This window comes from Lithobates pipiens, unplaced genomic scaffold, assembly GCF_037356315.1.
Source record: "Lithobates pipiens isolate NorthernLeopardFrog02 unplaced genomic scaffold, aLitPip1_a1.2 Scaffold_3, whole genome shotgun sequence".
Classification (NCBI taxonomy): domain Eukaryota; kingdom Metazoa; phylum Chordata; class Amphibia; order Anura; family Ranidae; genus Lithobates; species Lithobates pipiens.
The window spans coordinates 13402437-13426231 of NW_027507790.1; the positions used below are offsets into that span (position 1 = coordinate 13402437).

The following is a 23795-nucleotide window of genomic DNA, read 5'->3' on the forward strand; positions in this document are numbered from 1 at the left end:
GAACTGGAGGACCCGGCGTTTATCAAAAAATGGGAAAACGAGTTGGGGTCACATTGTAGCACTCAAATTAGAAAGAAAATATTTAAATTAGTTCACTGTGCGGTGGGGGATAATAAATTGATAGAGACGAATTATAAATGCATAGCAAGGTGGTATGCCACCCCTGATAAACTGAGCAGGTTTGGAGTCAAACAACCCTCGGATTGTTGGCGGGGATGTAAGAAAATTGGGAATATGGGCCACATCTGGTGGGACTGTCCCATTATTAAAGAATATTGGAGGAGGATTATTGACATAATAAAAGTTGTAACAAAAAAAGAAGTAAGAGAAAACCCATGGATTGTTTTATTCCATGGGACAGACGAACCAATAAAACAATATAGATCCACGGTGATCCCCATACTGCTTGACACCGCAAAAGGCTTAATTCCGAAAAAATGGCGAGAGAAGGAGAGCCCTAAAATACAGGATTGGATGTTCCGAGTAAATGAAATACAACACATGGAATGTGTTAAGGAAGGGGGAGAGGAATTAACAGTAAAAGAGGGCGGTGTTGGGAAATGGGAACCCTGGGAAAAATTTTAAAAATCATGGAGATCCGTGGAGGAAATAACACAATAGCATTAAGGATAAGCAACACCTGTTAGAAAAAGATGATTTAATTAGGAACCCCTCGAGATACCTGCAAGGAAGGGTAGGAGGGTGGGAAGGGAGGGGGCGGGGGAAGATAGAAGGGTATTTAAGGTTCAGAGGGAATATGTATAAATTAAGAAAGTATTAAGAAATGTTTGTAAAAGGGAATAATGTGTTTCTTATTATTTTTGTATACTGATGGAAAAAATATAAATAAAGATTTAAAAAAAAAAAGGTTGAGAGAGCCTGCCTTAGCCAATCATTTTCTTCATCTTCGTCTTTTTGGTCTATGGCGGGGCTGTGTCCTTTTATCTACATACTGTGTGTTGTCCCTCTATTATTTCAAAAGCTGGGAGGAATTTACTATCATGTGTTACTGTAACGCACATTATTTTTATATAGCACCAACAGTTTACGCAGTGCTTTACAACATGGGAGCAGATGTTACAATTCTATACAAGGGGAATCGCAGGGCCCTGCTCATTAGTGTTTACAATCTAAAATCATACAATAACCTGTTTTGATTTGCTCGAAGGACTAATTCGCACCAACCAGTGTGTTACAATGAAGCAGCTGGTGTGCGGTGTGGTCCAACAAGATCACTGTAGTGCCAATCTCTCACTTTATTTATTTTTTATGAACTTTATTGAAATGTTACACAGTGACAACTGGCCACCATGAAGCCTGCTTTAGGGTTTTTTTTATTATTTATTTATTGTAACAGACACTGCCTGCAAATGTGTGGCACATAGGATAGGCATGTTTCCTGGTCCTGTGGTGGGACTGTACTGGAATACCCAATGCCTGGTGTGAAGGGCCCGAGAGCAATGCTACATTATATATCATGAAGAGGACAGTGTACATAGGATGTCCTCCTCCCAGCATGCACTGCACATGGTCACGTACATGGAATGTGTTTTCAGCATATATGTTAATGTGTCTTGGGGGCAGCACATTCCTGCCTGTTTATCCTCACAGAACATAGCGGCTTGTTTTCCCACTGAGGACCTTTCACACACACGCTGACTCACAGCCCTTTCACCAACCTGACCACATTCAGCAAGAACCTGAACGATCATCACACACCGGGGGGGTGGGGGGTATTTGTCCTCCTTTTGGTAAAGTAACCTCTAAAAATAACCGGCATTTCCTTTAGCTGCTAGTGACCTCCCCCCACGCTCATCCCTTTTGGTATTGTCTGAGATCTCGTGTAGCTGGATGGTCCCACAGCTGTTGCCGCACAGAGGGTGAGAGCTGGGGGGGTGTGTGCGTAGCTGGCCTCTGATTGGCCACCGGAATGACTCGCGGACCTATAAGTGCTCTCCCGTGTGAGCGGCTTTAAAATCAAATCGTCCTCAGCACCACGTGTCACTGGAAGGAGAGCAGGTAAGGCAATGAGAGCAACGCTCCCATCACATTCCTAGCAATGTATCTTTTTGTATTCTTATTATTTATTTCTTTTTTAACATCAGCTCTCTTTGTACAGAACGTTCCTATGGTTGTATCTTTTATTTACACCTTATTTATACATTTTTTTTTTTACATCAGATCTTTGTACAGGATATTTCTATGAATGTCTTTTATTTACACCTTATGTATAACATTTTTCACATAAGATCTTTGTACAGGACATTGCTATGTATGTATCTTTTTATTTTTTTTTTTAAATAAAAAGATACATAATAAAATATCATCGTATGTAGTATTTTTTTTTTTTAATAAAAAGATATACATAGCAATGTCCTGTACAAAGATCTGATGTGAAAAATGTTATAAATAAGGTGTAAATAAAAGATACATTCATAGAAATGTCCTGTACAAAGGGATCTGATGTGAAAAAAAGTCATATACAAAGAATAAATAAAAAAAAATACAAAAAAGGTGAAAATAAAAAGCTACATTCATAGGAACATCCTGTACAAAGATCTGATGTGAAGAAGAGGAAAGGAGGGGAAAAGATTTTCTTTACATCAGATCTTTGTACAGGATGTTCCTATGAATGTAGCTTTTTATTTTCACCTTTTTTGTATTTATTTATTTTTTTAACATAAGTTCTCTTTGTACAGGACTTTATTTTTTTTTCACATCAGATTCCTTTTGTACAGCACATTCCTATGAATGTATCTTTTGTTTATAACATTTTTCACATCAGATCTTTGTACAGGACATTGCTATAAATCAGGGGTCTCCAGGCTGCAGATGTGGCCCTTTGCTAGCCTTTATCTGGCCCTTGGGTCACTATTCCTTCCACCAATTTGAGGCACTATTCTTGCCACTGGCACCAACAAGGGGGCACCATTTCTTCCAATGATGAGATACTATTCATCCTACTAACCACCAGCCTTGAGGCCATATTCTCACTGGTGCTGGGCCCGAGACATTTTCTGCCCCTGCTGGCCACAATCTGGCCCTCCCCAACATCTCAAGGGCAATAAACTGGCCCGTTGTTTGGAGACCCCCCTGCCATAAACGTATCCTCTTTTGGGGGGAAAGAAAAAATTAAAAATCTTTTAATATCAAAGCCATTTTTGGAAACCTACTAGAGCCCGAAGGGATCTGAAGCTCACCCTACACATTACAATCTGATTGTCCCATCTCCTCTTCGTTTTGCAAGTTGCTGCTGAAGTCGTGTCTGAGTCGCGCTGCAAGTCGTGTCGCCCCTGTTTGAACCGGCACTAACTGCATGGAGTTTACATGATCTTCCTGTGCTTTTGTGGGTTTCCTCTTAAACTCCAAAGACATGCTGGTAAATTGGCTCTATGTGCATGCAAGACAGGGATCTTAGATTGTTAGCCCTTTAGGGCAGGGACTGATGTGAATGTGTACATTATATGTAAAGCACTGCAAAAATTGCCAGCACTAATAAATACACACACACACACACACACACACACACACACACACACACACACACACACACACACTTGTAATACGTTTGCTAAAGCTGGTTTATAGGCACCTAAAGCAATAGATATGGGAAGCAGTGATTATTTGTGTGTTCTGAACATAGGAACGCAGGTACAGAAGTAGTTTGAGATGGAGGAAAGATGCATTTTGTTTTCTATACAAAATGGTTACAATATTCTAAACTAGCACGCAATGAAGATGTCCATATTATCAGCAGCAATTCTAAACATTAAAATTAGGCATATTAAAAAACAAAAACAAAAAAAAAACTTCAAATCTATAGGTTTGAAGTTAATTAGGTATGGTGGGTCTTTTTAGGAACACAAAAAACAAAACAAAAAAACTTAAAGACCATCATTAAAGGCTGTTCATGGTCATGCTGACAGTCAATTTATATTCTGTTTAAATAACATTGTATTTATGGACTTACATGTACAGCAAGTGGTAGTCTTGCGTGTTGCTTGTAGCCACTGCATACTAATTAGTGGTTCGTTCTGTGACTGGTACCCAAGGAGAATCCTGGGAATTCTGCCCTTTTACAAAAGTCTTTGTATCTAGGAAACTGTCCCTTTACGTGTAAGCGAGCCAGGGCTAACTGGAAATTTCTGTATAGAACATTTCCAAGGGTCTTGAGTACACCAGCTAATAAAGGCAGATCATTAGAGCTGTTTTACAAGTCAGTAAAAGTAGTGAAGAATTATTATTATTATTATCATGCCAAAGTATATTTGAGGTCTATAGACAAGTCTAGCGTGGCTTATCCCCTGTGCCTCTAGAATTATAGGGAGATTTCACCCTGTGATAATGCACTTCATCTTGTCCTAGCGTGACAACACTCAGTACTGTATCTATGAAAGAGCAATGTTGTCACCCTAGACTGCACTTCTGATTTGAACTACAAACTCTACCCCTTTTCCTCATTATATAGTTTAACCACTTCAGTACCGGGCCTATTCTGGCACTTCTCTCCTACATGTAAAAATCATATATTTTTTTTTTTTTGCTAGAAAATGACTTGGAACCCCCCAAACATGATGGGGTTTTTTTTTGTTTGTTTTTTTTTTCAGACACCCTAGGGAATAAAATGGCAGTCATTGCATGGTATTTCCGCAATAATAATAAAAAAAAAAAACTGTAAAGTTAGCCCAATATTTTTTTATTATTTTTTTTTTTTATAATGTGAACGATGATGTTACACTGAGTAAATAGATACCTAACATGTCATGCTTTAAAATTGTGCCCATTCATGGAATGGCACCAAACTTCGGTATTTAAAAATCTCCATGGGTGACGCTTTGAAAATTTTTAGAGGTTACCGTTTTTTTTTTTTTTGTTTTTTTTTTTTCCCCTATTACAAGGAATCTAAACATCCCTTGTAATAGGAATCTATTGTGACCGGTCCTCTGTATGGAGAGATGCAGGGTCAATAAGACCCCACATCTCTCCTCCAGGCTGGAAAGCATGAGATCGAGGGGAAAAAAATTCACGATCTCATGCCGACAGCCGTGATCTTTTACTTGCCCGGGCGTGTCGTCAGAATGTCGAGCCCAGGCCTCTGATGGTCATAGAGATGACTGGTGACCATCTGGTCATCGGAAATCTCTATCGTCCTCATCCAGCACTGGCCGATTCTTTCTCTGGGCCCCCAAAGGCATGGGAGAGCCCGGAAAAGCATGGGGGGGGGGGGCAGGGCACGCGTCCCCTTCCGTCGCCTGTAAGAACGATCAAGTGGTGGAACTGCCGCTATGATCATTCTTATTGTGCACAGAATCGCTGGCTGGAAAGAATGACCTCTAAACCCAAGAACATCAATGTACAACCAGTACCTGGATACTGTGGCTGCATTATTTATTGATTTACAGACTTTTATAGCCGTCACGCAGCCCTTTACTTTTATATTGTATGTTCCCATCAGTCCTTGGCTGTCCATTCCCATTAGGAGAATAAGCTATACTAATGAAGGAACGCTAGCCACATTCCCCCGTTGTTTAGAACTTTTTCTCTTTTTGCTTTGTAGGTCAAGATGGCAGAGATTAGAAGTCTTCATCTGAATACCCCTCTCAGAAACAGTGTGCCATTGTCCAAACTGTCTGGCACCAAAGTCTATCTAAAACTTGATAATGCTCAGCCAACAGGTTCTTTCAAGATTCGTGGCATTGGACATCTGTGTAAGACGGTTAGTAAACAGCCAATGAATGCCTATCAGACTGCTTTTGAAGTTGTGTCAATTTGAATATGTAAATTAGGAAGCTTAACTTCAATAGGTCCCCCCCCCCCCAGTGTTTAATGGCAAAACTACTGAAAGCAGAAGCAGTGACACTAATTTGCTTGAAGTAGAGTTTTTTCAAAGTGTTTTTAATTTGCAAGATGCGTTTTTACTGAATGAGGTGAAATGGACTGAAAATTCACTTTGCAAAGAATATTAAGTCGTGTGCGGAGGGGGGGGGGGGGGGGGGAGGGAGCACAGTGCCACCTCAATCACTAAGCAATGAGTGAATTTCCGCTTTGCAATGTGAATTTGTAGCGCTCATGTATATAAACTCATTTGGGTGTACATCCACAGAATGTCTCTACCAGCTTTGCACATCTAGAGTAACTTCTTTGCAAAATGGCTCAAGCTCTGTCTGATTAGATGGAGAGTGTCTGAACAGCAATTCTCAAGGGTCAACAGATACCCCAATACCAAACAAGGAGGCATGGATTGTTTCAAAAAATTATTATAGAACAGTCCATTATGGAAAGATTATACATGTATCATGAACTCTTCCAAGCTGGTTGGTCAACGCATTCTGCATTAAATTGCTTCCTTAGGACAAAATTGGGTAGGTGCTGATTGACCTGAACATCAACCTCCGCCCCAGTCTCAAGTCTTTTGCAGACTCTAAGGCCGCGTACACACGGGCGGACTGTTCGCCCAACTAAGTTTGTCAGACAATCCGACAAACAGTCCGCTCAAAATTTGCATGAACGGACTTGACCACACACGATGAACAGTCCGCTGAAAGCGTGCGCGATGACGTGAACGGCACGTACGACGGGACGAGAAATTCGACGTCCAATACACTGCAATGCAACCTTCGCCGTGTAAATCCTTTCTGAGCATGCGCGAAACTTAGTTTGTCGAACAAGCCTACACACGAGCGGACTGTCCGCTGAAACCAAGTTTCAGCGGACTGTCTTACGGAAATTCCGAAAAACTTTGTTCGTCAGACTGTCCGCTGAAACAGTCCGCTGAAGCCCACAAACGAGTGGACTGTCTGCTGAAACACTGTTCAGCGGACAAAGTTGGGCGAACAGTCCGCCCGTGTGTACGCGGCCTAACAGATTTTCTTTTAAGATTTCCCTGTATTTGGCTCCATACATCTTCCCATCAACTCTGACCAGCTTCTCGTCCCTGCTGAAGAAAAGCATCCCCACAACATGATGCTGCAACAACCAAGGTTTCACGGTGGGGGTGGTGTATTCAGGGTGATGTGCAGTGTTTTCTGCCCCACACAGCGTTTTGCTTTTAGGCCAAAAAGTTAAATTCTGGTCTCCTCTGACCAGAGCACCTTCTTCCACGTGCACATAGTATCCAGAGGTAGTAGTAGAGAGCTCAATGACGGAGCAGCAGAAGCTGTGAGAACATTTCTTTAGTGCACAACATGGCTCCCCTTCACCTGTCCTGCCTTCTTCTGGCCTGGGGGCCCCTTACAGTTGTATCGGCTGTACCCCCCCCCCCCCCCTCCGATGGCCGCCCTGCATGTGATTAAATGTGTCCAATCGCATCATAAACAGACTTGCTGGTTATTGGCAGTCCTTTCCTCACGCGCTGTCGCCGCATGAAGAAAGGAGAGCCAGTAACTGGCAATTCTGACAGGCACATTTACACTGATAATCAGCTTATCGTAGTCGATCAGTGAAACTTCATCAACGCACAATCTCAGGGCTGATTTAAATGCCACCAAAAGAGCTCTGTCGAAAAAATGATAAAAATTTGTTTGGGAACAGTGTTGCATGTCTGCTCAATTGTTGTCATACAAAGTGTGGAAGGGGGTGAAAGTGTCCAGTATCCAAGTTGGTTAATGTTTTTCCAAGTGATAAAGCACTATGGAGTTTTTATGTTTCTTTTTACTCTGAGAAGTGGATGAGAGGGCAGGCACCTTCTGGAGTTAGGGGCTAACCAATCCCTTAAGGGGAAAAAGGCATGTTTTGTGCTGTTGGAACATATAGGCCAGAGATATGCAATTAGCGGACCTCCAGCTGTTGCAAAAATACAAGTCCCATCATGCCTATGCCTCTGGGTGGCATGCTTGTGGCTGTCAGAATCTTGCTATGCCTCATGGGATTTGTAGTTCTGCAACAGCTGGAGGTCCGCTAATTGCATATCTCTGATATAGGTCAAAGAAGAGCACATCTGGTATTTGAGCACAAGTGGCGGTGGCGAGTGAACAAAGGAACACTTGCAGTGGTTTTTGTCTGCAGTGTGGAGTGGACCAACAAAGATACTGTTTAAAAGCACAGTACAAAGTGGAGTGATTATTAAAGACACCATTTTTTTTTTTTTATTTACTTTTTCCGTTAATTCATGATGATAAATGAATGGTTTTGGGAGTAAGCACGTTTTCCTCCATTAGTGAATCGCCTTCACTTAATGTATCTGCAGTGGGGGGTTGGAGAGGGGGACTCCTTCTCTCCCTCTCTCCCTCTCTCTCCCGAGACCACCTCCTGATCCTATTGTTAGTCAATATTTGACCCGCCTAATGTTATGCTAAATAGTTTTATATAGTCAAAGTTCTGGTATGTTCAGCAACAAGATGGAAACAAAGTAAAAAGGGTAGAACTGCAAAGATGCCAATCTGCATTCAGCTTGTCATTGTGTTGACTGATGTGGGGTAAAATTTGTTTGCTATGCACTATTGTACTTTGCAAATCATCATTGCACTTCTGAAATGTATTGTGAAGACCATTGTTTCCTCTAGCCAATATTGCATAAATTGCAATAATCCCCAGTAATAAGTTTAATTTTGTTTAAATGTCTTCTCTTATAGTGGGCAGAACGTGGCTGTATCCATTTTGTGTGCTCCTCAGGTGAGTTTCCTAACTGGTTAAATTCTTGTTTCTATAGTCAGATATTACCTTTTGTTGGCACTGCACGTGCCAGGTATGCTCAATCTACCGTATACGTAGCACTGTTGCCAAAAAGACTAAGTAACCCCCCCCCCCCATTTTGAGCCTTGGGTTCTCTTAAGTAGTTGCATGCAGCCATTTAATTTTATTTTTACTACAGTTTTTGTATTAAAATGAATGTCAAGTCAAAGCTTAAACTGAATTCTTCTTTCTACTGTGCTATAAGCTCCAGTAATGTTAACTCGGCCCAAAACTTTTTTTCGTTTTTTGGATAGGGAATGTTAGAACCTTTTTGTCTTGTTTATATTGCTGTCAATGTCCCCATTGAAAAGATCTCCCATTCCTTTCTGTTCTAATGACTGGTGCCACCTAGGACAAGAAAATCTAACTAAGACGGCAATAAAACTACTTTTTTGTAATGTAAAAGGTATTACAACCTCTGATAGAAAATAATTTCTTTGACCTTCATGTGTACCTTATTTCCTCTCCATGCTACCAGTATTGCCTGTAAAATGAAGCAGTTTAAACTCTTGAATGGGGGATAAACAGCAATAGAAACCTGAAAGGGGTTCTAATCCTTCCCCACGCTATCATAAACTAACAAAGTTCTAGAAAATATGTAGAAACGCAATGGGACTTTTAAGGGGGAAAATACACAAGATAATATCAAAAATACATTTTATTTTACAAAGATTAAAAACGCTAGAATATAATCCATCAAGACAATGAGACCGTTTCAGAATGTGCAAAATTTACACACTTCTCTACATGTTTCTCCACTGGTTTAGTAGCTTCCTTAGGAACTTTACATTAATCAGGCACTGTCTACTGAAAAATAATACACATAATTACAAAACTATAAATGCCTAATATATATCCGTACTTCAGTTTTATCCCAAAGTTGGCTGGGGTCAAGAGGATCAAACTGGGATAAAACTGAAGTACGGGTGTATATATTAGGCATTTATAGTTTTGTAATTATGCGTATTTTTCAGTAGACAGTGCAGCTGTTCTCTACACATGTAGAGAATGTTGTAATTTTTGCACATTCCGAAAAGGTCTTTCATTGTCTTGATGGATTATGTTCTATTTTTAATCTTTGTAAAAATAAAATTTATTTTTGATATTACCTTGTGTATTTTGCACCTTTTTAAAAGTCTCATTTCGTTTCTACATATTGTTAAAGGATGTGGTACCAATTTTCAGATGACAAACTTTTCTCCCTAAAAGTTTTATAGGTTGAGATCTGCATCACAGGGGAAGCTTATGACACATTAAGGTGAATTTACTAAAACTGAGGAGTGCAAAATCGGCTTCCAAGTTATTTATGTCAGATCTTAATTGAACAAGCTGAAGTTAGAAGCTGATTGGCTACCATGCACAACTCCACCAGATTTTACACTCCAGTTTTAGTAAAGCCACCCCAGTGGAACTTTATTTATTTTTATTTATTTATTTTTTTTGCCATAAAAAAAGTGTTAGATATGTTCCTTGGTACAGTGATTAAAATTACAGCATACTACACATGCATCAAGCTTTCTGTTAACATCTGTTTGTTATTACAGGTGGTAATGCCGGCCTGGCAACTGCTTACAGTGCCCGCATGCTGTCCATTCCTGCCACCATCCTTGTCCCTACCACTACTCCAGCTTTTACCATTCAGAGGGTTAAGGATGAAGGAGCAAAAGTGTGTGTAGTGGGGGAGGTACGCTTACCTTAAAATTGGCCATGGTACTTGCATCTACAAAAAGGATGATGGGCATGGAGTGTTTAACTTTATCATTGTTGTGGACCTTGGCATCAGCACTACAAGCGATCTAGCAAAATAGAAAGATCATTCTATTTATTTTCAATTATACAGTACTCCTAAGGTTCTAGGAAATGGGATAATGCATAAGCTTTTACATCCTACTGTAAAGGATGAAAAGTCACATAAAAGACAAAAAACAAGGCAGTGAAATGCCGTTATTTACACTTAATAGCAAAGATGTCTAAAATCAGGTTATATAACTTCTAAAATGCAGTTACACTTTATTGTATTCTATTACAAAACTTTTTATCAGTAGTATTTAACTAGTTAGATTTAGATTCCTCAAATATAATCTCAACATCCGCAAAGGCCAACAGCAAATACTAGTTTTAAGGAAATTACTAAAATCATTGATTCAGTTTGGAACTGACTAATGTGTAGTTCAGACGTATTTTCCTGCATCTGGGGGTGACCATAGCAATAAAATGATTGGGAAAATCCTCTTGGATCGAAAAATCAGTTGGTCCCCTATATAAGGCAAAAATGCTAAGTGTACCCATTGTGCTTAAGACGCATTCTGGCTCTTGTGAGATGTCATGCTTATGCACTGATTTTCTCAAAATGGTGTTCATGAGTCAGATTTTTTTATTTAACATTTCTACAGGCACCCTAATACATTATATTTGAAAGTCAAATGAGCACTTAGAATGTCCAACTTTTCAGAGTCAATGGAGCTGATTTATTAAAACTGAAGAGTGCAAACTCTGGTGCAGTTCTGCATAGAAACCAATCGGCTTCCAGGTTTTGTCAAAGCTTAATTGAGCAAGCTGAAGTTAGAAGCTCGTTGGCTTCCATGCACAGCTGCACCAGACTTTGCACTCTCCAGTTTTAATAAATCAACCCCACTGTCAATTACAACAACTGCATTGTCCTGCTGTATGCACAATGCAGTGTTTTGAAAGTTCTGACCACATCGTCCTTATTCTTTCCCACAGAAATCCATAGATGAAGGGTAAAAAGGAACATGCAGTGTGTGTTCATACTTCTAATTTTGTTTCATAGTCAAGCTTAATGAATCATATGGGGTCCTAATTAAGCATTAATATGACCACTAATTAAGCACTATGGATCTGTATAGTCCTGGACGATTTTTTAACAATGTATGTATTTTTGGTGAATACCCAATTCTTACACATTATCAAGTCGTCTAACTTAACTCGCAAAGGTGTACATTTGGGGGTTACTTACGGCAAGTGCAGTCACTGTAGATCCGTGGGGGACATGCAAGGAAAATTAGCATTTTAGCTTGTGCATGATTGATCAAGTGGATTTGCCTTTCGTACATAACTCCCATTGTCTCTACTTTAATTTGCAGATGCTGGATGAGACAATTGAGCATGCTAAAGAGTTGACGAAGAATAACCCAGGATGGGTGTATATCCCCCCTTTTGATGATCCTTTGATATGGTAAAATATTTTCTTACAACATCAGCCATAATGATTGTCAGTGAATAAAATGTGTCCAGTACATGTATCAAACGGTAACATTATAGATTATGATTATACATATATGATCTAGGAGGAAGGTATGTAAACTATGAGGAAGACCACTCAGAGCATTTCCTAAACCACCAATGTCAAATAGTGGGGTCTTGATGCTCTTATTGTAAGAGGGTTGCTTTCAAAATAGCTAGAATTTATGGTCTAATAGAATGTGTCCTACTGTTTGGACTGTACATGGTGCTTAAGGACTAGAGTAATTCAGTCAGAGGAGCAGCGACATGGATTTCAGTTTATAGTAAGAGTGTGTGTATGTAATATAATTAGTTGGCCTTTAAGACTGAGGAGCAACCTTTCAAACTTGTTGGCTATAATGAATCTGTCAGGTAATCTTTCAGGCTGTATTCTCCAGGTGCAGCACCTTGCAGGGCCTCCTAGGTATCTTCATTTTCTGTTTGTTGGAGGAACTACTTGATCCCTGTTGTATGGTATGGTATGGTATGGTATGATATATATATATATATATATATATATATATATATATATATATATATATATATATATATATATATTATGACTTCTGCCCCTAACAGCCCAATGCAAGAAAAGAGTTTACTGTTCAATGAGTCTCTTGCACTCATCTCTTCAATAGAAGGGGTAATGGCTTTGCTTAAGGCCTATGTTCAGTATGTACCCAGCATGGCAAGGTCTTCCCTGGGACAGTCATTTTTGGACTAAAAATTATGTTCAGTCAGTGAGTTTTATTTATTGTGACTTCAAGGTTTCCTGTAAGATAAATTAGAAAATGTGTGACAGTATTGCCAGGATGACTGTAAGGCCCCTTTCACACGTGCGGATCCCGGGAGGGTCTGTAGCCAGCCATCCGCTGGCTCAGCGGGGATCGCTCCGTTGATCCCCTGCTGAGCCGGCGGACGACTAGTCTGTCTGCACTCTGTGCAGAGAAGGACAGGTCAGATCTCTGCTTTCCTCTATGGGGGGATCGGATGAAAATGGACCATCTTTCGGTTTTCATTCGATCCGCAGACGGATGGAAAAATAGGGGTTTCCTCCGTCATCGGTTTCGCATCATAGCGGAGACTGATGACGTTGGATGTCAGCAGATGTTCATTCACTATCCCATAGGGATACATGTGTGTCCCTCTTTCATCCGAAAACAGATGGGTGAAAAACTGACATACGGTCCGCCGTGTGAAAGGGGCCTATTGCCATTTACAGTATATCCTGTATTCAAGGGGGAGACATAATCATTAAAGTTACAAAATCTTAGGTAATGAAGGCAAAGGAGTATAGGACAGTAGTATGGTATTTGTGTAAATGGAGTATTTGGGATTAGTAGATGAAGGGAAAGCGCTGCAATTAAAAATGACAGATGGCAACAGTGGTAGGGGTTTGTCTTGACCTTTATTGTTATAAAGACCCCAAAAATATCACTTCTATTCAGTTTATCAATATAGCACATTCCTTTTGATAAATACTAGTCCACCTCTTCATGAAGAACTGACATTTTTCCTTTGGTACAATAACATTCTTGATTTAAAAATAAAAATATTTGTCATAGACGTTGGATAAAGGTTGGTTGCACATCTCGTGCATCTCGTTGTCTCAGTCTTCAGAACTGTCTTCTACTCTAATAGGAGGCCCAATTTCACACTGGACAAAACATATACAATGGGGAATGATTTTCCCAACATGCTGGTCTGCTTTGTTTCTTTTAAATATGCTTGTTTTTGACTGCTGCCCCATAGACCTAAAAATTCTCCCCAGTTCAGCTACAAAAGACTGGATTAGAAGACTGTCATTTTAATCTGTTTTACCTTGAATGTAATCATACAATCTCTCAATGGCTAACAAGGGTGTAACTGGCTCAAAGATGCGTGAAGATATGACCAGCACATGTATAGCATGAATATGCATCCTTAAGAGAGTCTTGAGCCTCATCTCTGGCAGTGACCATCCAGAAAAATGAGATGGAGATACTCTACATCAGGGGTGTCTACGCTGGTCAGGGTGTGGAGTTGCCATTGCTGACTTCATGGGCGTCGCAGGTAGGGGCAAGGGGTGTCAAGTGCCCCCCCCCTGGAATCGGGTATCGGATCGGCACATTCAACACATTGGCTTCACTATGAAGGTGCGGGTAGCCAGTGGGGTGACACCATCAAGGTGCTGTCAAGCCCCCCCCCCCCCCCCCATCAGTATAGTGTGTCTGCGGGCTCTTTTCCCTGCTCAGTCCAGCAGAGAACTCAGCGACTGTGTGTCAGGAGAAAGGCGAGCTGCGGGCAGGGCCGCTGATAAGCCAGTACAACTGACCCTGTTGTACCGGGCCTGGCCAGCAGGGGGGGGGCCCGAGCAATCTTAACAGCATTTAGAATAATAATAAAAAAAAGTCTGACTGCACAGGGGCCAGGGCTGACCGAGGGAGGAGAAGAGCATCACCCCAGGAGCCTGGATATCACCAATGCTCAGATAACTCGGGTCTATGGATAAGAGAAGAGCGGACTTGTATTTCTATCAGCAACCGAGCCTCCTCCCCCTCCCCCCCCCCCCCCGCCCCTCGGAAGGACAGAACACCGGAGATCTCCTCAAGGCAAGATAACAGGTGACAGATTGCATTCTTCTCCTGTGATCACCATTGTTCCGTCTCTGTACAAATATGTGCTGTAAACTTGCCCTGTACTTCAGCAGGACAGGTCTGGTGGAAGTGAAAGCTAAATTCATGAATATGTTAGGAAAATGGACTTTTCAGGTACTACACACAGATGCATTTCACAAAATAATTATTTTAATATTTGTGTATGTTGAATATATTTATATAGCACCTGAAAAATCCCAGTATATTCCTAACATATTCATAAAGTTGAGTATTAACAGCAAAGAAAGTGTATACACATATATACAGTCCATCTCCAGGAAATGAAATAAAGTCCAACCTTGCAGTGTATATATGTGTGTGTGTGGGGGGGGGAATAGACTCTTTCACTTACCTGTTTCCATGCTCCAGCCAGCTGCAGAGCCCTCTTCCTCCACCAAACCTCATCACATCGCAAGGGGGCTGAAGTGTGAGCAACTGAGCTTAGGTGTCCGTTTATGAAGCAGTGATCAGCAGTGATCCAGAGGATCGCCGCTGATCACAGACCATAAACAGTTTATGAACCAGAGATAATCGGGGGAGAAGTGTTTGAACATGTTCTCCCGCCGATTATCTCCACACACTGAGAATCCTCATTGAATTACACAGTAATGGCCAGTTTATGAAGCTGCGATCTGAGCGCAAACTGGCGATCTGTGTCAGAATTCACACTCCCCGATTCACCAGCTCAGAGGTGGAGAATCGGGGAGTGAAGAGAGAATGTGGGGGGATCTGAGGAGAGAGGGAGATAATTAACTTCCTTATGCCTCGTTCAGACCCCCCAACACTGTAACCATGTCCCCCTGTCCTATTTATGTGTGTGTATATATATATATATATATATATATAATGTGTGTGTATATATAATGTCTGTGTGTGTATACATGTATATATTATGTATGGGGACTTTTTATTTTACTAACATTAATCACACCGTGTGTCACTGTATTGAGCTGTGATAATTTATCAATGCTTAATAAATTGACATCTCTGTGTATCGGTGAATGTCTAGTACTGTAATCTTGTAAAGTCTCACGAGATTCCAGTATTAGGGGCCGTTCTCCAGTGTTAGAAGCGTCTGTAGATCGCTTCAATCCTCCAAGGGTGAAGCGATCTACTCCGCTTTATAAAATGGCATACAGAGGAGAGATCTCCTCTGTGAATGCCGGAGAATGAAGCGGTGAATAGATTTCACTGCTTCATAAAAGGACACCATAGTCAGTAAAACATACACAAGCGCTGTAGGGAACCATTCAGCGCTGGAAGAAGCCAGCTAAAGCAAGAAATTGGGTAAAGCTAGGTACACACACATCAAAATTCAGTTTAGCACTAATCAGCCAAATTTTGATCTATGTGTAGCCCTCCGTGTTAGAAGCCAATCATTATACCACCTTAGTATATTCATATGCCATCCCACATACTGACTCCTACCACCTTTGATCACTTCAAATCACTGAAGTGGTCATTGTGTTTAGAGTGTTCCTTTAATATCTCTCAGAAAAAGTTAACCTATGTATACTGATTCCATTTCATTTGATCATCCTCTAGTTGTGTTAAATTGGTGGGGGAGTGCTGTCTGTATACCCTAGCCTCTCGGTATAGGGGCGGGGCCAGGGGTGGGGCTGAAGGGGGCCCCGTCAGGTGGGCTGTATGGGGCCCCATGATTTCTATCAGCAGCCCTGGCTGCGGGCTGCCAGAAGTTTCCCCCGCTGGCCCCCCTTCTCCTGTCAGGTAGAAGAGCCGGCGGCTCTCACCAGGTTCCCCGCCCAGCTTCCTGCCCACTCCTTTCCTTTCACATTGGCCATTACCGAGGGCCAATCAAAGGAGACTAGGAGAGGAGGGCATCATGAGACATGTAGTCCCGAGGATTGGCAGCCCCATTTTCCACAGGAAGGAGGCTACAGCTCGATCAAGAGAGAGATTGAGAGACTGTAGCCTAGAAAAAAGCTGAGGGAGTGAGTGCTACAGGACAAAGAAAGAGGCGTTTGCTGCCCAGCGCCACCAGAGAGAGAGCCCCGCTGCCCAGCGCCACCAGAGAGAGAGCCCCGCTGCCCAGCGCCACCAGAGAGAGAGCCCCGCTGCCCAGCGCCACCAGAGAGAGGGCCACGCTACTCTGCATTAGAGAGAGAGCCACGCTACCCAGCACTACCAGAGAGAGCCACACTGCCCAGTGCCACTAGAGAAAGACTGAGCCACTGCCAGGGTACAGACATGCTATACTACTGACCAGAATCGCCCCCGGGGAACCCAGAGTGAGCAATTGTCCAGCCAGAGGGAACACTGCTATAGTTTTGCTGGGTCTGGTAGGAGGGTCTGTCCGCCATTATCCATTACATTGCGGTGCATGGGTGGCCCTAAAATGATGCCCCCCCCCTGAAAAAAGTTCTGCGGACGCCCATGGCTGACTTGTTTTTGGGGATGTATATTCAGGGGCTGTCACCATTATCTTTTGCTTTACATCTGGAACAAGCATGCAGTGTGATCAGCATGTACATATTCCAGATCAGTGGCTCAACTGGTGGTAAGGGAAGGATAAGGATGACCAGTCCCATACTTGTATAAAAAAAAGGGGGGTAAAAGCGCAGTGCTTAAAACATGAATTAAATAACATGCTAGTCCTTAAAGAAAAAAGTCCACAGGAAATATCCTGAATAAGGCCTCTGTAGTAAAGTGCAGCTAAAAAGCACACGGGTCTCTATACAAATTAATACTGGGATGCTGGCAAACTCTATTGAGAATATTATTTCTTTTTGTGGTTCACCACTTATAACTACAAAGGTCAAAAAGGCATTGGGCAGCAGTCAAGTATAGCATCAATATTTGTGGGTTAGCAGATAATCCAATATTATCCTCCAAAGCTTGATCAACCACATAAAGGGACAAAAGTCACTCCTCATGGTGCAGAACCTCAATCCAGTTTATTTGTGAGATGAAGAGTAATACTCGCATACACAAGCGTTGCATGTCTCCAGCTCCTCCTTATGCGTTTTGTCATCAGATGACATTGTCAGGTGTGTGGTTAGATGTACGTTCTGACTCTATATATAAGCAGGACAGGTATAGGCAGCGGCTATAGTCCCGTATTATGCTTTGACATGTTGCTTTTGGTTTTCTACTTTGGATATTTTTTTTTTTCTTTCTGCTAGTAGGAACATCGTGGAATGGGAGTACTGGGAAATTTACTGGCCTGCTATTAACTGCCAGTTACTAGTAAACTCCCAGACAAATTTTTACCACTGTAGCATTCAATTTTTATGTGGGAGGGGTTTAGCTCATGCTGCCAGACAGCGAAGATGCAAGGAACACATTTGGGCATTAGCAGAGATGGACAATTCCTAGGCTGCAGCTAACTCATTTAATTTGTTTATCAAATTAGTTTCACTCCTACATACCACACTATATGTAGCTTCATAAAATTAACTACCAGCGATGGAACATATTAGTTGTAGAGGGAAACCTTGGCTTAGGCGATGTTTAACTCAACACATGTTCTATTTTATAATGTAAAGTGATTATTTTGTTTGTCCAAACCGGAAGTTTTACAATGGTCTTTTTCATACAGGGAAGGTCACGCTTCACTAGTGAGAGAAATTAAAGAAAGTCTTCCTTCAAAACCTGGCGCTATAGCCCTGTCAGTAGGTGGTGGTGGCATGCTCTGTGGTGTGGTTCAAGGCCTGCGGGAAGTAGGATGGGATGATGTCCCTATCATTGCCATGGAAACCAAAGGAGCTCATAGCTTAAATGCAGCTGTGGAAGCTGGGAATCTAGTGACCTTACCAGAAATATCCAGGTAAGCCCTCAATTTTAACCAAAGTACACCCATAGCCTTCTATCAAAAAATAAAAATAAAATAAAAATATGTGCTGTACTTGAGTCTATTCACACTTTGTTTTCTTAGTCTCCCTGCAAAGTCCCCCAAATACCTGTTGACCTGCTAGTGAAATGCACCTAATGCAGGTTCCTGTGATAGTGTAGCAGTGATGCTGTACTTCTCCTGAATTCAGAGCAGCGTTGTCCCTCTCATGTAGGCTTTACCTGCCTGCACTATAGTGGGATGGCAAAAAAGATTGCAGTGAATGTGGCTATTGGCATTATCACTGCTGATTCACAAGTCTGTACTCTGTCACTTGGCACCTGACCAAACTTATTCCTGCCCACTGCTTTATGGATTGACAGCACTACCTCTATTGATGACTTCCATCCATTATGAGCTGCAGCGTCGGAGGGGGGATGCGTGTGATTAAAAAAACACTAAGGATTTGGCTCAGTCAGGGAAGGTTAAGGAAAAATTATTTTTATTTTTTTTAATTTAATTTGAGGCTTATGCATCCCATAGTACCTGAATTTGGTACTTGTTTTGACTGTCTTACAGGAGCATTTAGAAGATCAATCACAAATAGATTCTCCACTTTTATGATTAGCACAGGAAAAAGTTCATAATTTACTTAGTTTTGCCTGTACCAACTGGCCTGAGAGAACACCACTTCAAGCTTTTGTAAAGCAGTTTACGAGTCATAGAAATGATTTGCCTTTCATAGAAGTTACTAATTTTGCCAACTTGCAAGGCCATCACAGTTCTATTTCACTGCTGTTGCATTTGTTAGAGATTAATCTCTATCATCTCCTCTCCCAGAAGCACATTTGTGAGGTCAGGCACTGATGTTTGCTTGAGAAGGCCTGGCTCAGTCTCCGCTCTAATTCATCCCAAAGGTGTTCTATTGGGTTGAGGTCAGGACTCTGTGCAGGCCAGTCAAATCCTCCACCCCAAACTCTCTCATCCATGTCTTTATGGACCTTGTTTGTGCACTGGTGTGGTCATGTTGGAACAGGAAGGGGCCATCCCCAAACTGTTCTCACAAAGTTCAGAGTGTGAATTGTCCAAAATGTCTTGGTGTGCTGATGCCTTAAGAGTTCCCTTCACTTGAACCAAGGGGTCATGCCCCAGCCCTGAAAAAACAACCCCACACCATCATCCCCCCCCCCCCCCTCACCAAGTGATTTGGACCAGTGCACAAAGCAAAGTCAATAAAGACATGGATAAGCAAGTTTGGGGTGGAGGAACCTGACTGGCCTGCACCTCAACCTGATAGAACACCTTTGGGATGAATTATAGCAGAGAGTGTGAGCCAGGCCGCCTTGTCCAACATCAGTGCCTGACCTCACAAACTTGCTTCTGGAAGAATGGTCAAACATTCCCATAGACACACTTCTAAATCTTGTGGACAGCCTTCCCAGAAGAGTTGAAGCTGTTATAGCTGCAAAAGGGTGGGCCAACTCCATATTGAACCCTATGGCCTAAGATGCCCTTAAAGCTAATGTATGTGTAAAGGCAGGCGTCCCAATACTTTTGGTGTATTTGTGTTTATTGTATGTCTATATCCATACTCTTGGACCTTTCCGCTGCCTTTTGATAGTTGACAACCTCCTCCAAAACTCCATTTGCTTGGTCTCCATGGCTGCTCTCTGTGTTGGTTTGAATCTTGCCTATCTCGCCGCACCTTCAGTGTCAGAACTCTCTTCCTCCTCTCCAACTCCTCTTACCGTTGGGGTCCCTCAAGTTTCTGTCCTTGGGCCTCTTCTATTCTCAATCTACACATCCATCCCTGGGTCAGCTGATGGCCTTTTGTGTCTTCCACTACCATTTTTATATGCTGGTGACGCCCAAATCCATCTCTCTGCCCCTCAGCTCACCCCATCGGTCTCCTCACACATCACTGACATCTAAAACTAAGCTCTTAATATTTCTCCCACGTGCCCCTTCCCCCGATTTCTCTGTCAAGATCAATGGCACATCTATCACTGTTCCCACATGCCAGGGTGCTAGGGGTAACCTTAGACTCTGAACTGTGCTTTCAGGCCCACATTGAAATCATGCTGCCTAGCATCCAACATTTCCAGAATTTGCCCCTCTTTAACTAACGACACCAGCAAGCTTTTAATTCACTCCCTGGTTATCTCTTGCCTCAACTACTGCAACTCCCTCATTGGATTACCATTTACATAGACTATTTCCCCCCCCCCCCCCCTTAGTCCATAATGAATGCTGCTGTAAGACTCATTCACCTTACCAACCATTCAGTGTCCTCCGCCACTCTCTGCCAATCCCTGCACTGGCTTCCACTCAACGAATAAAATTCAAAGTACTAACAATTCATAACTCTGCCCCAGCTACATCACTAACCTAGTCCCAAAATACCAACCAAGCCGCTCTCTTTGGTACTCCCAAGACCTCCTACTTTCTAGCTCCCTTGTCGCCTTCTCCCATCCTTTGCAATTCCCTACCCCAATCTGTCTGACTGTCCCCTAATCTATCGGTCGACTATCCCAGAAAACCCTTCTCTTTAAAGAAGCCTACCCTGCTTCTAACTATTTTACTTCCTCCATTTTTTTTTTTTTTTTTTTTTTTTTTTTTTAGATTGCAAGTTCTTTATAAGCAGGGCTGATTCCTCTTGTACCAAATTGTTAAGTAACTGTAATGTCTGCCTTCATTTTGTTAAGTGCTGCACAAACTGTTGGTGCTATTGATAACCCTGGCAATTTTTTATCTTTTTTTTTTTCCTATTCAGTGTAGCGAAGACTCTGGGAGCTAAAACCGTGGGAGCCCAAACACTAAAAGTAGCTCTGGAACATCCAGTTTTCTCAGAAGTAATTTCTGATCAGGATGCAGTGATCGCCATTGAGAGATTTTTAGGTAAGTAATTACACGTGTAAAAATATATTTTTAGTAACCTAATAAATATCATATTTGACCCTTTTTTTCGTATTCCTGTAGATGATGAAAAGATGCTTGTGGAACCAGCATGTGGTGCTGCTCTAGCAGCAGTTTACAGCAACGTCTTTGGAAAATTGCAAAAGGAAGGCAAACTGAGCCAAGATCTCTCCTCTCTGGTTATCATAGTATGTGGTGGAAACAATATCACCCTGACACGGCTATTCCAGCTCAAGGAGCAGCTGGACATCAAATCCATGAGTGCTGCTTAACACGGATGCATAAATCGAGGCAAAGACTTCTTAACACTACTAATTCCTGGATAGACTTGTGTCCTACTGTCACATTAGGAAAAGAGCATGAAAACAGCTGCTCTGCACAACCACTGACTGTATATACCTATAGCAGCAAGTCTTGTTTTCTGAACCAAATGTGTCTGTCACAGGATAGCTAATGAACACTAACTGGTCAAAAAGGACAATTTACACCATATACTTGAAAATAATTTCCATAAAGTGTTTATATGTTTACTTGGGTCTGACCTCTGGCATCCAGGGGGCTCCTATAGCTTTCTTAAATGTTTTTAACATGGATTACAATTTTAGCCTTTTATGTTGAGAGCTTCAGACAAAAAAAAAGCAATATCCATTTGCATGATTACAATGTAAAATATGTGAACTTTCTGTCTCCACCAAAAAGTTCCCATGGAAAACCTAACAACCAGAATAATGCGTCCACACAAGTTGTCTTGTCTTTGGGTAGATGGAGTTGTGGGTTTTTCCTCCTATTGGTGCTGAAGTTCCCATACTGTCTAAGCACAGCTTCATCTAGTGTCAAAAGAAAACAAGCAAAGGATAAAAAAGCCAAATATCAATGCATTATTTTATTTTTTCCGGTATCTCAGGCATCCCGCAATAGTAAACATTTTCACACTTTTTCTTTTTACATTTTATTATTTTTCATTTTTAAAAGGGCAGTTTAGATATAGAACAAGATCAAAGTTTTGAAGAACAGACTAATGGGAAAACTACTTTTAAATGTATCTACCTCTAAAAGTGAGTGATTGCATTGTGTATATACATACTTGACACGGGTGTTTTTTTTTTTTTGTAGCTGAAATACTACATAAAACTTAAAATGTAATGCAATCAATACAGAATTTTGAATTTATTTGTTATTTGTTGTATGTTCAATGTATATGTGACACAAAACCCTTTCCCTCCCCCCCAATAATGAGACTAATCTAATTATTTGGGTTTCTAACAGCAAAACACATCATGTGTTTAGTGTACGCACATAAAAGTGATAGATGTTAGTGTTACCAGACCCAGGACCTGCATTCACTATATCTGGTGTCCCACAGTACACAGAGCATGGAAATATAATTTTAGTAAATATAAACTACTAAATACCCTTTCTCATCAGCAGTATATAGCAGTCTTGTGACTTCTATCAGTGTCTGGGTAAAGTTTGTAGGATGAGTTTTCATTCTATTCTGGCTGTCCTATGAGGCTGCAGGACCCCTGATCCTCTGTCTGGACAATGCCAATTGTCCCTGTGCTGATCATACACCCTCCCAAGAAATGCTCTAGCAATACACGCCAAACTGAACATGTGCAGTGTGACTCTAAAGGCTGTTTTTTTCAGATTGGGGACAGTGAAAGTGGACAATCGGAGAAGACGAGGTCAAACAGCCTTTTTACACAATGCACAGGATTAACCTCTTGGGTTTCCCAGCGAGTATAACAAGCATGCTTTACTGCATACACAGACTGCTTTTACGGTTGTGGGTTTAAAGTTTAAACTCCAGTTCTGAGAAGAAACCTTAAAGGAATCTAGATCACCTCTCACTTAGTCATTGATTTCTTTAGACAAGGGAAAATGTCATTGCACTTGCTGGAAGGTTTCTAAACCAATGTTAAATCACAGGATCATAATCTTTCTGAAGTTTGCACACAACTTTACGTTAAATTAAGTGACAATTACAGATGTAAGGCAATGGAAGTTTTGGCAAATCTTGTGTATAGACTTGGTGCAGCTATTTGGAAGTGATGGAGTGCTATACAAATGCATATTTCAATAACTTTTTTTTTTTCCTTCTCTTAAATCGCCTTTCAGGACAACCCCGGAGAGAGTTTAGCTCCACCTTATTCTTAGGAAACGCATGCCCACTTTAAAAACACCTCCTCTTTCCCTATGGCTTCAGTTAGTGTTTTCCTCCATGGGGGAAGCATGTGCCTGGAACCAGGGGGAAGCTACACTCTCTTCAGGGGAGTAAAGGCTTACCTTAAAGTGGTGGTTGTTTCTTTGGCCCCCAGCAGCATCTCCAGTGGGAGAGGTCTCCTGGAGCTCCTGGTCCCATCATCTCACGGAAGCGAGGACCGGCATCGTGTGCCCGCTGGACAAGTGCAGGGAGGGCTCTGCTGCTGGCAGAGGTTGCTGCGGGTCAGCGGCGTGGCTCAGTTTTCGGGAAACCAGGTCCCGGGCGGCGACAGCGTCGTTTGCGGTGACGCTCGGGTGCTCTGAGGGGGTGTGGCACC

At 41.8% G+C, this 23795-nt stretch overlaps 1 protein-coding gene across 2 annotated transcripts; it reads left to right on the forward strand.

The window, feature by feature from the left end:
* Window positions 1-1753: 1753 nt before the first annotated feature.
* On the forward strand, window positions 1754-22425 carry LOC143940163 (L-serine dehydratase/L-threonine deaminase-like). Of its 2 annotated transcripts, none has more exons than XM_077461276.1 (8): window positions 1754-2019; window positions 5558-5716; window positions 8571-8610; window positions 10215-10354; window positions 11775-11866; window positions 18109-18336; window positions 21113-21237; window positions 21319-22425. In XM_077461276.1, exons 2-8 carry the CDS (start codon window positions 5564-5566, stop codon window positions 21525-21527), a joined length of 987 nt encoding a protein of 328 aa, XP_077317402.1. In that variant the 5' UTR covers window positions 1754-2019; window positions 5558-5563; the 3' UTR covers window positions 21528-22425. The 2 variants fall into 2 exon arrangements, with proteins under 2 accessions (XP_077317402.1, XP_077317400.1); XM_077461274.1 differs by lacking the exon at window positions 1754-2019 and adding an exon at window positions 3258-3379.
* The last annotated feature ends 1370 nt before the right edge of the window (window positions 22426-23795 follow it).

Excerpts from the sequence above, each read along its gene's own strand:
- LOC143940163 (XM_077461274.1), top strand. Across the intron at positions 10,355-11,774 it reads AAGTGTGTGTAGTGGGGGAG|ATGCTGGATGAGACAATTGA; the intron begins GTACGCTTACCT and ends TTTAATTTGCAG. Across the intron at positions 21,238-21,318 it reads CGCCATTGAGAGATTTTTAG|ATGATGAAAAGATGCTTGTG; the intron begins GTAAGTAATTAC and ends GTATTCCTGTAG.